Source organism: Lithobates pipiens, unplaced genomic scaffold (genome assembly GCF_037356315.1).
Source record: "Lithobates pipiens isolate NorthernLeopardFrog02 unplaced genomic scaffold, aLitPip1_a1.2 Scaffold_19, whole genome shotgun sequence".
NCBI lineage: Eukaryota > Metazoa > Chordata > Amphibia > Anura > Ranidae > Lithobates > Lithobates pipiens.
In genome coordinates, this window is record NW_027507764.1 from 567,892,654 (window position 1) to 567,906,723 (window position 14,070).

Here is a 14,070-nt window from a genome sequence, read left to right on the forward strand (position 1 = left end):
TGTTTTAGTTACACACGTTATACCCGGAAGTATATTTGTTGATCCATGTCTCTGTAGGAAACACAGAACTATAAGTTATAGAGCAGCCAGGTTTGGGGTGGATTGCATGTGTCTCCTCCTATCCCTTTGATGCCTGCAGGTTTCCAGGAGATATAATTACATTACAAAAAAAAAAAAAAAAGCTACTGACAATACCTGTCCTACTGAGAAAATATATATATATATATATATATATATATATATATATATATATATATATATATATATATATATATATATAGAGAGAGAGAGAGAGAGAGAGAGAGAGAGAGAGAGAGAGAGAGAGAGAGAGAGAGAGAGAGAGAGAGAGAGAGAGAGAGAGAGAGAGAGAGAGAGAGAGAGAGAGAGAGAGAGATCATCATCTATACACACACGTTTGCGCTTTGTGTCCCTAATACAATAAGATGCACACAGGGGCATATCATAAAAATCAATGGGCCCGTGTGGAGGATCAAAAGTGGGTCCTAGGCATTGAGAAGAACAATAATGCGGCACGCAAAGCGCCATTGGGCAGTTCGCACTGACAGCAGGCTGGGCCCCTTGTCTGCAATCTTAGGCCTCCCCCCCACAGTGGTGGAACACCAGGGCCTGGATGCAATGGTCACTGGTAGTTCCGCCACTGGTTCGGGCACTGACAAGCTTCCATCGTCCCCTCCCCACATGGCGACAACTCACCCAGGACAGGTGCCCCTTCGGCATTCCCCTTGTCCCAGCCTGGCACAGAGGATCCCTGCAGCGGGAGGAGGAGAGGAAACAGCGGCTGTGATGGAAATCACAGAACACCCATCATGTGGTGTGTATGACAGGGCATAGTGGGCCCACCCCACCCCCGGGGGCCGTGTGCACTGCACATCCTGCACACATGGATGATACGCCACTGGATGCACACATCTATGGGACGGGTCGTGAGCAGCAGAGCAAATTCGGGTCTCCCACTCTGCCAGACAGGGCTGTGTAAATCTCAGGACCGTATAAAACAGAAATAAAAATCCTTTGCCGGGTAAAACAGCATCCTTTATATATGATCTTTAACTGTGCATTCAGCCGTTTGCCTAGAGTTCAGCTTTATCTTGCCTCTCAGTCCAGCTGATGACACTTGGCAGCTGCCAGCAAGGACGGGGGAAAATGCTGTGCCAAAAGACTGAATGGCTAATTTAAAAAGCACTTTGCAAAATTGCATAACCCATAACAGCTGATCAGGTATTAGCTTTTATTAACCCAACTTGCAGCAGACTATTAAAGCTAATGCTATCTGCACTGCGTTATTAAATTAACTGCAGCCGCATTGGAAAAGCGATGACGGAACATTAATTCTTTTATAGGAATATACCTGGGAGATCCTCCTGCTCCTGCCTAATGAAGTTTACCCATTTTACACGGCAAATACATTTTCCCTTTTTTTTTTTTCTTCTTCATTTTTTTTTCTCCCCTCCTCCGTTACTTGCTGAACTTCCTAATTGTAAATCTAAAAAGTTCTGTGTGCCGAGGGAGCACCTCTGATTGCTGAACTATGAGCGAGGCTCTAATCTACATCTAAGTGAAATTAAAGCCGCTGAATTTAAACCTCTCTGGAGATCGTTGCTCTCAAATCTGGTGCGAAATACAAGCTGCTCTGTGCCAGCGACCGTGATTACTTCACATCAATTCAGCGCCCGACAATTCCGCCGCCAGTCAGCCAGACTTTAAGGTGTTTCATCGGTTTACCCTCAACTTACTCTTGTTAGATTAAAGCGTTCCCTGGCCGAACGATCGCAAAATACGACGTTTGGCTGCGTCTTCGTGTTTAGGAGACGTTGAATGGAATTCGAGGCGTTTTCTACAATAGCCTGTGACTGCTCACACTAACTGAAAGTGACTCTAATGCCGCGTACACACGAGCGGAAATTTCAATCGGAAAAATCTTGGACGGTTTTTCCCGACGGAATTCCGCTCAAGCTTGGCTTGCATACACGCCAAAATTCTCTGAACTTTCGACCGTCAAGAACGCGGTGACGTACAAAACTACGCCGAGCCGAGAAAGAACGCGATGACGTACAACACTACGACGAGCCGAGAAAATGTAGTTCAATGCTTCAGAGCATGCGTCGAATTGTTTCCGAGCATGCGTAGGAATTTTGCACGTCTGAATTGGTACAGAAATTTCCGATCTGAACTTTTTCCGACCGAAAAAATAAAGAACCTGCTCTAAATCTTTTGTTGCCGACGGGAATTCCGCCAACAAAAGTCCGATGAAGCGTACGCACGGACAGAATTTCCGACCAAAAGCTCTTATCGGACTTTTTGCTGACGGATTTTCCGAACGCGTGTACGGGGTATAAGACCACTTTCACACTGGATGCGTTTTTCAGGAGCTTTAGCGCTAAAAGTAGTGCCCACATTTTTCAAGCTGCTAATCATAACAGTAGACGACCCCCTGGTGGTAAATGATAGAACGGACGGAAGATTCATTTATTTTACTTGATGTTCTGTTCAATCAAGGAGTGGAGGTGAGAGTTCTGAGAGACCATTTTTTTTTCAGTGCATTAGTTTTGCCTTTTGTTTCTCTGATGAGAATCAATCGTAGTGCCTTTGGTGTCGTCTAAGCCCTTGTACACACGGTTGGAGATTCCGTCGGAATGTTTCCTATCGGACCGTTTTGTCGGATATTCCGACTGTGTGTGGTCTGCATCGGACTGTTTCCGTCGGAATATCCGACGGACCAACTTTTCCAACTTGCCGGTAAAAAGGCCCTGATCGGACATACTCCGATCATGTGTAGCCTACTCCGACGGACAAAGTGCCACGCATGCTCAGATCAAATTCCTAGACCAAAGCTATTGGCTACTAGCCTGAACGTAGTCCCGTCCTAACGAAATAACGTCATCACGTTATGTACAATCGAATTTTCCGACAACTTAGTCCGACCGTGTGTATGCAACATCACTTCCGGACCTCTTCCGGAATTAATCCGTCGGAATTACTCCAACGGATTTGGTTGTTGGAATCTCCGACCGTGTGTACAAGGGCTAAGCCATTAAAGCGGGAGTTCCGCCGTTTTTTTTTTTTTTTAAAGCCAGCAGCTACAAATACTGCAGCTGCTGACTTTTAAAATAGTGACACTTACCCGCCCAGCGCGCCCGCGATGTCGGCACCCGAAGCCGATCTCTCGATCGTCTCTCGGGTGCTGCCGCCGCCATCTTGGGTATGGGAATCAGGAAGTGGAGCCTTGCGGCTTCATGTCCCAGTTCCCTACTGCGCATGCGCGAGTCGCGCTGCGCAATAAGGATGGTCCCCGCTGTCTCTGGGATCCGTTTGTTTCCCAGCAGGCAGCAGGGGACCTGCGGAAAGGGGCGTAGATTCTGCGGAAAGTGGCGTAGATTCTGCAGATATCTTTGCCGGAAGTGGGTGCAGATACCTGTACTGTACAGGTACCTGCACCCCCCTCCCCCCTGAAAGGTGGCAATTGTGGCGCCGGTGGGGGTGGGGGGGTTCCAATGAGCGGAAGCTCCACTTTAGGGTGGACCTCCGCTTTAAAAGACTTACCTATATGGACATAATAATGGTGCTTGATTTATATTACATATATTTATTCAGTTCTTTAACAGCACTTGTCACTTTATAGACATATTACCATTTTATACACTTATCTGTTTGCGCAGGATCATTATGGACATTATTTTTATTTTGGTATTATGTGAATATTATTAGATCCAGCTGCATTTTCTAGCACTTTGTTTGCAACTTGCATGTGTATCCATTTTTATTTTATTTTTTCTTGCTGTCACTGTGCGTTTATTTTATGAGAATTTTCTATAGCACTTTATATGAGCACTTGTTTGTAATTTTTAGTTTTTGTATATGAAATGTACCATTATTTATTCACCATACATGTAGTTTTCACTTTTAAGTAGTAGCGCGAAGGCTATTTTTTATTATATAGTCCGAGTGCTTTCACACTGGGGCGCTGCGCTGGCAGGGCGTCACAAAAAAAAAGTCCTGCCAGCAGCTTTTTTGCAGCGCTGTAGGAGTGGTGAATACACCGTTACTAAAGCGCTCCTGCCTATTGAAATCAATGGGCAGCGCCGCTGACCCGCCGGCAAAGTGCGGCCGCGGCATCGTTTTTGCAGGCGGTCTTAACCCTTTTTCGGTTGCTAGCGGATAGCGGCGCTTTACCGCCAACGCCCGGGGCGCTTTCAGTGTGAAAGGGCTCTAACGGATAATACACTGCTCAAAAAAAATTCAAAGAACACTTTTTAATCAAGTATAGCACCAAGTCCATTAAACTCCAAGGATATTGATCTGGTCAGTTAACCACTTCAATACCGGGCATTTCCTCCCCCCTTCCTTTTTTTTTCTTCAGTTTTCAGCTCTCTTGCATTTTGAATGACAATTGCAACACTGTACCAAAATGTATTTATTATCATTTTTTTCCCCCCACAAATAGAGCTTCCTTTTGGTGGTATTTGATCACCTCTGCGGTTTTTATTACTTGCGTTATAAACAAAAAAGAGCGTCAATTTTGAAAAAGAACGCATTATTTTTTACTTTTTATTATAATAAATATCCCCAAAAAATATATAAAAAAAACATTATTTTTGGTAAAAAAAAAATCACAATAAGCGATTATTTATTGGTTTGCGCAAAAGTTATAGCATCTACAAAATAGGGGATAGTTTTATGGCATTTTTATTAATAAACAAGTTTGAAAAAAAAAACAGTATTTTTTACTTTTTGCTATAATAAATGTCCCAATAAAAAAATAAAATAAATTTCTTCAGTTTAGGCTGATATGTATTCTTCTACATATTTTTAGTAAAAAAATAAATTAAAAAAATCCCAATAAGCGATTATTGATTGCTTTGCGCAAAAGTTATAGCGTCTACAAAATAGGGGATAGATTTATGGCATTTTTATTATTTCTTTTTTATTTTTATTTTTTACTAGTAATGGCGGTGATCTGCGATTTTTATCGTGACTGCGGCATTGGGGCGGACAGATCGGACATTTCTGACACTATTTTGGGACCATTCACATTTATACAGCGATCCGTGCTATAAAAATGCACTGATTACTGTATAAATATCACTGGCAGGGAAGGGGTTAACGCTAGGGGGGGGGCGATCAAGGGGTTAAATGTGTTACCTAGGGAGTGACTCTAACTGTAGGGGGGAGGGGACTCGCAAGGGGAGGAGACTGACCGGTGTTCCTCTGTACTGGGAACGCACGATCGGTCTCCTGTCCCCTGACAGGACGTGGATCTGTGTGTGTGAACTGTTACCGGCAATCGCGGGGGGCCTGACGGACATCGTGGCCGCTGGGCATGCGCACCAGAGTGACGTGTCCCTTACATGACCGGGAAGCATAGGACGTCATATGACGCCCGCCCAGGATGGGAGATCCCTCCTGCAGACGTTATTTGACATGAAGTGGTTAAGTAGCAGAGGGGGTTGTTAATCAGTTTCAGCTGCTTTGGTGTTAAAGCGGAGTTCCACCCAAAAATGGAACTTCCGCTTTAAGGAGGAGCGGATACCCTCTTTTTAGAGGGTCCCAGCTCCCACTTCCTCTCGGGGCACCGCAAGGGAGATCACCTCTCGGCAATCATCTGTGACACGTGACAGGTCCCAGATGATTGCCCGGCCAGTCACGGTGCGGCTCGTGCATGTGCAGTGGGCACCCGGCTGTGAAGCCACAGCCAGGCACCCACAGTTACAATACCGGCACCACAGAGAGGAGGGGGAGAGGAGCGGGGCTTCGTTCCCCCTCATCGCTGGACCCTGGACAGGTAAGTGTCCGATTATTAAAAGTCAGCGGCTGCAGTATTTGTAGTGGCGGACTTCATTTTTTTTTTTAAGCAGAACTCCACTTAATGGACAGAGATGGGCAACAATGAGACGACCCCCAAAAACAGGACTGGTTTTACAGGTGGAGCCCACTGATATTTTTTTCCCTACTCATCTTTTCTGACTGTTTTTCACTAGTTTTGCATTTGGCTATGGTCTACAACCTTATATAGACCAGTGGCATATATATATATATATATATATATATATATATATATATATATATATATATATGCGCAACTTTCTACTACCCCCTGACATTGTTTGTGGTTTAATGCTTCAGCTTTTGCTTCAACTATTGTATAGCACGTCTCTGAGGTTGTCTTCACATTGTCTGATCCTCGTCTCAAAGCATTGAATGCATGAACACTTTTCTAATAAAAATACATTTAAGCTTAAAACGCAGTGCCCACCAGATGGACCTTCTGTCAAGGCTGCCAGATGAAAATGCCCTTGGGGGTAAAAGCACTCCAAGAATATTACCTTCTCTGTGTCACTTCAATTTTTAATTACTATACTACATTTACAAGGTGATATCTAGATTTCCAAAAGGTATTTAATGCACATGAAGTGTAATTATATCCTTTGAGGATACAATTGGCAGATCTGGGGTGGTGGGTGCTGGGGTGGGTTTTCGCCCCCTCAGATTGCAGTTGCGCCCTTTTAAAAGTAACTGGGGGGGGGGGTAGAAGGATTTATGCTGGGAGCCCCTCCAACAGTTAGGCAAAACCTGCCCTCTGCACCATTTACTACTGACCTCCCAACTCTGCCTCACTTACTACTACCACTGACCTCTCAACTCTGCCCCACCTACCCTCCAACTCTGCCCCACCTACCACCGACCCCCCAACTCTGCCCCACCTACCACCGACCCCCCAACTCTGCCCCACCTATTACTGACCCCTGAACTCTGCCTCACCTACTACTGACCCTTTGTGTCACTTACTAATGAACCCCTGCACGCCCAATATTCAGTGTAATGAAAACCACACCCAATATTTGCCATGCCACTTTCTTTTTCACAGGCAGCGTATGATCCTGAACACAGGCCTACGGTAATCAAATAACACCCTGATAGCCAACCCTACTGAGCAGGTGCAAAGTGTACCATCCATTGTGTCTTGTCTTACTCTTGCAATCTGAGAAAGCTGACAGCGCGCCATCCCCTCCCCCCGAAAATTATTATCTATGACCCCGAGTGTGTAGCTGGCTGCTATGTTGCAGTTCTGACCTGTGAAATGCCCAGATGGGAACAGTAGCACAGCTGCAGTAGCTGCACACTGTGCTGTGGCTGTGTGTAAGGGAATCTGATTTTGGCTATATGCTATGTGAGTGTGTGTACATCCCATAAGGGCGAGCAGTTACAATGACAGGAAGAATCAATGAACTACCACAATGCTCCACAGTGCCGTGGTAGTTCATTGAGAATTACAAGCAGACATCCGCATAGGATGTTGGGACTTGTAGTTTATTCCCAGAACTCTGATTTAAAAAACTGATAGCTAGTACGGGGTACTTCCCCCTGTACTGCCGTCACATGGAGGGGGGCAGGGGCTGCAGCATTGGGAACAAACGGATGTAACATGTTCTCAAAGGTGAACTTATCCTTTACAGGTTTTCTGGGTGTTCAGCTTTAAATCCTGTTTGTATGAGACTAATGGCGCCTACACACGATCGCACATTCCGACAACAAAATCCATGGGATTTTTTCAGACGGATGTTGGCTCAAACTTGTCTTGCGCACAAACGGTCATACAAAACTTATCGGAAATTCCGAACGCCAAGAACGTGGTGACGTACGACGAGCTGAGAAAATTGAAGTTCAATAGCGAGTGCGGATTTTCTGCTTAATTCCGAGCATGCGTGGAATTTTGTGCGTCGGAATTGTGTACACACGATCGGAATTTCCGACAACGGATTTTGTTGTAGAAAAACTTGAAATCCAGATCCCAAATTTTGTATGTTGGAAATTATGATGGAAAATGTCCGATGGAGCCTACACACGGTCGGAATTTCCAACAAAAAGCTCAGATCGAACATTTTCCGTTGGAAAATCCGACCGTGTGTACGGGGCAATAGACATAGTAGGTAGAAACACTACAGACAGCCGTGTACGGGGATCAGACATACCTGCTGGAATTAGTGGACTGTTCCTGAGGGACTTGCTGGATAGCGTACTCCTGGTACCCCCTCTTCAGACTCTGCTCGGGATCAGCTGGCTGGGAGGTCACTTCTGGTTCAGCCGCAGGTGCTGCCGCTTCCACTGGAATTATTTTTGTTGCTCCTGCCAAATAAATACACATTGGTTTTATGGCGTGCGTCACGTCTACTGAGGCAGCATGAATTCACAGATCATGAGAGTTTGAAATAGTTTAAAGCCAGTAGACTAATACACTGTAAGTTACTGCAAAATGTCAAATCTAAATCAGACTTACAACTCTGCAGTCAGCTCTGAGCTTATTTTAGTCATTAAAAGTCTCAGTCTTTGCGATAGAAATGATCTGGTGGATATAAAGCCATTAGATCACTTTCTATAGCCACCATATGTGATCTCACATGAATACCTCCTAGGTAACCTCTATTAACTTTAATGGAATCCCAGTCTTAGTCCATAGGGTTCAATATTGAGTTGGCCCACCCTTCGCAGCTATAACAACTTCAACTCTTCTGGGAAGGCCGTCCACAAGGTTTAGGAGGGTGTCTATGGGAATGTTTGACTAATCTCACAGAAGTGCATTTGTGAGGTCAGGCACTGATGTTGGATGAGAAGGCCTGGTTCCCAGTCTCCACTATAATTCATCCCAAAGGTGTTCTATCAGGTTGAGGTCAGGACTCTGTGCAGGCCAGTCAAGTTCCTCCACCCCAAACTCACTCATCCATGTTTTTATGGACATTGAATGAATGAGTACCTCCTAGGTAATCTCGCAACGAATACCTCCTAGGTAATCTCGCAACGAATACCTCCTAGGTAATCTCGCAACGAATACCTCCTAGGTAATCTCGCAACGAATACCTCCTAGGTAATCTCGCACGAATACCTTCTAGGTCAGTGATGGCGAACCTCGGCACCCCAGATGTTTTGGAACTACATTTCCCATGATGATCATGCACTCTGCAGTTTAGTGGAGTATCATGGGAAATGTAGTTCCAAAACATCTGGGGTGCCAAGGTTCTCCATCGCTGTTCTAGGTAATCTCACACGAATACCTCCTATATAATCTCTATTAACTTGAATGGCATCTCAGTCTTAGTCTGAAGGGTTCAATATTGAGTTGGCCCACCCTTTGGAGCTATAGCAGCTTCAACTCTTCTGGGAAGGCCGTCCACAAGGTTTAGGAGTGTGTCTATGGGAATGTTTGACCATTCTTCCAGAAGCGCATTTGTGAGGTCAGGCACTGATATTGGATGAGAAGGCCTGGCTCTCAGTCTCCACTATAATTCATCCCAAAAGGTGTTCTATCAGGTTGTGCAGGCCAGTCAAATTCCTCTACCCCAAACTCGCTCATCCATGTCTTTATGGACCTTGAATGAATGAGTACCTCCTAGGTAATCTCACACGAATACCTCCTAGGTAATCTCACACGAATACCTCCTAGGTAATCTCACACGAATACCTCCTAGGTAATCTCACACGAATACCTCCTAGGTAATCTCACACGAATACCTCCTAGGTAATCTCACACGAATACCTCCTAGGTAATCTCACACGAATACCTCCTAGGTAATCTCACACGAATACCTCCTAGGTAATCTCACACGAATACCTCCTAGGTAATCTCACACGAATACCTCCTAGGTAATCTCACACGAATACCTCCTAGGTAATCTCTATTAATTTTAATGGCATCCCAGTCTTAGTCTGTAGGGTTTAATATTGAGTTGGCCCGCCCTTTGGAGCTATAGCAGCTTCAACTCTTCTGGGAAGGCCGTCCATAAGATTCAGGAGATTTGGGAGGCCAGGCTTGCAGTCTCCGCTCTAATTCATCCCAAAGGTGTTCTATCGGGTTGAAGTATGGACTCTGTGCAGGCCAATCAAGTTCCTCCACCCCAAACTCACTCATCCATGTCTTTTTGGACCTTGAATGAATGAATACCTCCTATGTAATCTCACATTTATACCTCCTAGGTAATCTCTATTAACTTTAATGGCACCCCAGTCTTAGTCCACAAGGTTCAATATTGAGTTGGCCCACCCTTTGCCGCTATAACAGCTTCAACTCTTCTGGGAAGGCTGTCCAAAAGGTTTAGGAGTGTGTCTATGGGAAGGTTTGACCATTCTTTCAGAAGTACATTTGAGAGGTCAGGCACTGATGTTGGACGAGAAGGCCTGGCCTGCAGTCTATGCTCTAATTCATCCCAAAGATGTTCTATTGGGTTGAAGTCAGGACTCTGTGCAGGCCAGCCAAGTTCCTCCATCCCAAACTCGCTCATTCATGTCTTTATGGACCTTGCTTTGTGCACCGGTGCTCAGTCATGTTGGAACAGGAAGAGGCCATCCCCAAACTGTTCCCACAAAGTTGGAAGCATGAAATTGTCCAAAATGTCTTGGTATGCTGACGCCTTAAGAGTTCCCTTCACTGGAACTAAGGGGCCAAACCCAACCCCTAAAAAAAAACGACCCCACACCATAATCCCCCCTCCACCAAATGACTTGGACCAGTGCGAAAAAGAAAGGTCCAATAAAGACATGGATGAGCGAGTTTGGGGTGGAGGAACTTGACTGGCCTGCACAGAGAAGAATGGTCAAACCTTCCCATAGACACACTCCTAAACCTTGTGGACGGCCTTCCCAGAAGAGCTGAAGCTGTTATAGCTGAAAAGGGAGGGCCAACTCAATATTGAACCCTACGGACTAATGCCGCGTACACACCATCGGAATTTCAGCCAGCAAAAGACCGATGAGAGCTTTTCATCGGACAATGCGACGGTGTGTATGCTCCATTGGAATATAGCTGGCCGAATTTCCGCCAGCAAAAATTTGAGAGCATGTTCTCAATTTTCCTAACGGAAAAACTTTCTATTGGAAATTCCGATCGTGTGTATGCAATTCTGACACGCCAAAAAAAATAAAGCATGCTCAGATTCAACTACGAAACGGAAGCTACTGAACTTCCTTTTTCTAGTCCCGTCGTATGTGTTGTACGTCACTGCGTTCTAAACGATCGGAATTTAGTGTGACCGTGTGTAGGCAAGACAGCTTGAGCAGAATTCCGACGGAAAAAAACCATCAGACCTTTTTCCGACCATAATTTCCGATTGTGTGTACGCGACATTAGACTGGGATGCCATTAAAGTTTATGTGCGTGTACAGGCAGGCGTCCCAATACTTTTGACAATCTAGCCTATGTAAGAGTTTACAACTACTTTAAAGTGGTTGTAAACCCTTAAAACACACTTTGACCTACAAGTAAGCCTAGATTAAGGCTTACCTGTAGGTCCAAGAAATATCTCCTAAACCTACACGGTTTAGGAGATATTTACCGAAAGACGGGCACCGCTGTCTACGGCGCATGCGCCGTAGCCAGCGGCACGCAGGCGCACTGAGCGTGCCGCCGGCGACATGCCGCGCGTGGCGGCTCCCGTGCGCATGCGCGGGAGTGATGTCATCGCGGCTTCGCCGAATTACAGCGGCGGAGCGGCAAGACCCACCGAGAAGATGGATGCGCCGGACTACAGGGGACAGCGGTGACTTCGCTGGCTCCTGTGTCAGGTAAGTGACACATAATGGGGTAGTATGCGATGCATAGTAGTCCATTATGCTTTACCTTTGCAGGGAATGAAAGAGGAAGTAAACTCATCAGGGTTTACTTCCTCTTTAAGGTTGGGGGTGCCTGAGCTCCTGGTATGCTTGCTCTCAGTTCCGGTTTCATACGGTGAAGAGAAAGGAGTAAGTACCACACCGTAGAAAGATGCCTTGACACCGGAGGGAGACTTTCTCATATAGTTGCAGATGTTCCACAAACTATTAAAGACGGATTTTTATCCTTCTAGCACAACTGAGTTTATATTTCATACAAAGTTTTTAAAGCCCCCTTCCAGGCAGAGCGGGATGGAGAACCTCTTCCCATCAACACGGCACGCTGGGCATTGTACTCCTGCTGCCAGAAAGAGACCGACGCGTTCCAACTGGATAGGAAGGTAAATCGGTCTGACAGCGCTGTAATATATTCAGTGCCTCTCTACATAGCGGCTTCCTCGGCAATGTGCTGAGATAAGTAAATTGTTGCCAGCCGTCTAAAGCTTTATCTCTGAAAAGGCATGGAACAGATAGGGTACCTGGAATCGCCTCGTGTGCAGTTAAAAGAACGCGGATGATGGGATTTACTCCCTGGCTCTTCTCAGCTTCTTTCGACTGTAGGGCCTTTTCTGTTTTCTGGAGACGTGAACGCTTTGGCTGCTTCTCCTTCTCCTTCTCGTAATCTGGCAGGATGAACTGCCCCTCAAAGTCATTACCTGGACAACGCATGCACAACAGTTAATCCCCAGGTAGTAAAGAAAAACAGTAATTATTAGTTCATTAAATGCAAAAATAAAAACAGCAGTTTGTGCTGTAATAGTAGCCTTTCCATCAAGTTCTTTCCACCACTAGAGGTCACTAGTTTTCCGGGTTGACTGACAGCCGGTGTCATGTAGCCCATTTTATCAGATCCCAGGCTGTCATGGACACGCCCCCCCCCCCCCCCCCCTGAGCTCACAGTATTTAACCACTTTCAGACCGGACCAATTTGCTGGTCAAAGACCCGACCACTTTTTGTGATTTGGCACTGCGTCGCTTTAACTGACAATTGCGCGGTCGTGCGACGTGGCTCCCAAACAAAATTGACGTCCTTTTTTTACCACAAATAGAGCTTTCTTTTGGTGGTATTTGATCACCTCTGCGGTTTTTATTTTTTGCGCTATAAACAAAAATAGAGTGACAATTTTGAAAAAGACGCATTATTTTTTTACTTTTTGTCTGGAGCGCAACACCAATTACTACCTATTATCACTTATTTTGGGGAGGGTTATCACCCCTGCCGGTGTTTTGCTGCAACCATAGTCTTTATTTCTATTTTTACTCTAGGGCACGTAGTCTGGCGCGAGAATACTTTATACCTTTATTTTTTTCCCTCAGTTTAGGCCGATACGTATTCTTCTACATATTTTTGGTAAAAAAAAAAATTGCAATAAGTGCTTATTGATTGGTTTGCGCAAAAGTTATAGCGTTTACAAAATAGGGATAGTTTTATAGCATTTTTATTAATAATTTTTTATTATTTTTTTTTACTAGTAATGGCGGCGATCAGCGATTTTTATTGTGACTGCGACATTGTAGGGGACCCATCGGACATTTTTGACACATTTTTGGGACCATTGTCATTTATACAGTAATCACTGCTATACAAATGCAGCGATTCCTGTGTAAATGACACTGGCAGTGAAGGGGTTAACCAGTGGGTGGCAGTGTAGGGGTTAAGTGTTCCTAGGGGTGTGTTACTAACTGTGGGGGGGGTTGGGCTTTCATTTAGTGAACACTGATCTCTGCTCCAATCACATGGAGCAGAGATCAGCGTCACTAGTTGCTAGGCAGAATGGAGAAATGCTGTTTACAATGGCATTTCTTCATTTGGCCGCTCCGTGAGACGAACGCGGGTATGCTCGCGGCGATCGAGTCCGCGGGTCCTGTGACCGGACTCACGGGGGTCCCGAGCAGCGCGGGAGGGCGCCGCCGGCGGCACGCTCCAGACGGCAGGGCGGCAAATTTAAAGGGACGTACATGTACGCCCATTTGCCTGCCCGTGCCATTCTATCGACGTACATCGGAGTGCGCTGGTCGGCAAGTGGTTAAAGAGGGATTCCACCTACAAAAAAAATATTAAATGCCAGCAGCTATAAATACTACATCTGCTGACTTTTAATAAATGGACACTCACCTGTCCCGGGGTCCAGTGATGTCGGCAGCCGAGACCGATCGATCGCTCGGGTGCTGCCGCCGCCATTCTCAGTGAGGGAATCAGGAAGTGAAGCTTTGCGGCTTCACTTCCCGGTTCCCTACTGCGCCTGCGCAAGCCACGCAGCGCAATGGGAATGGTCCGGGACCCATGTGTGTCCCAGCAGACAGCGTGCAGACAGGAAACAGCATAGACTCGTGGGAGTCTAAGAAAGGTATTTGCACCCACTTCCGGGCATAGACAGGTATCTGCACACCCCTCCCCCCTGAAAGGTGCCAACT

At 45.8% G+C, this 14,070-nt stretch overlaps 1 protein-coding gene across 1 annotated transcript in view; it reads right to left on the reverse strand.

The window, feature by feature from the left end:
• ZFAT (zinc finger and AT-hook domain containing) overlaps nucleotides 1–14,070 on the reverse strand; it is a 399,551-nt gene that overhangs the window by 294,020 nt on the left and 91,461 nt on the right. Inside the window, 2 exon segments of the mRNA XM_077493855.1 lie at nucleotides 7,989–8,142; nucleotides 12,135–12,311. Coding sequence (XP_077349981.1) covers nucleotides 7,989–8,142; nucleotides 12,135–12,311 — 331 coding nt within the window.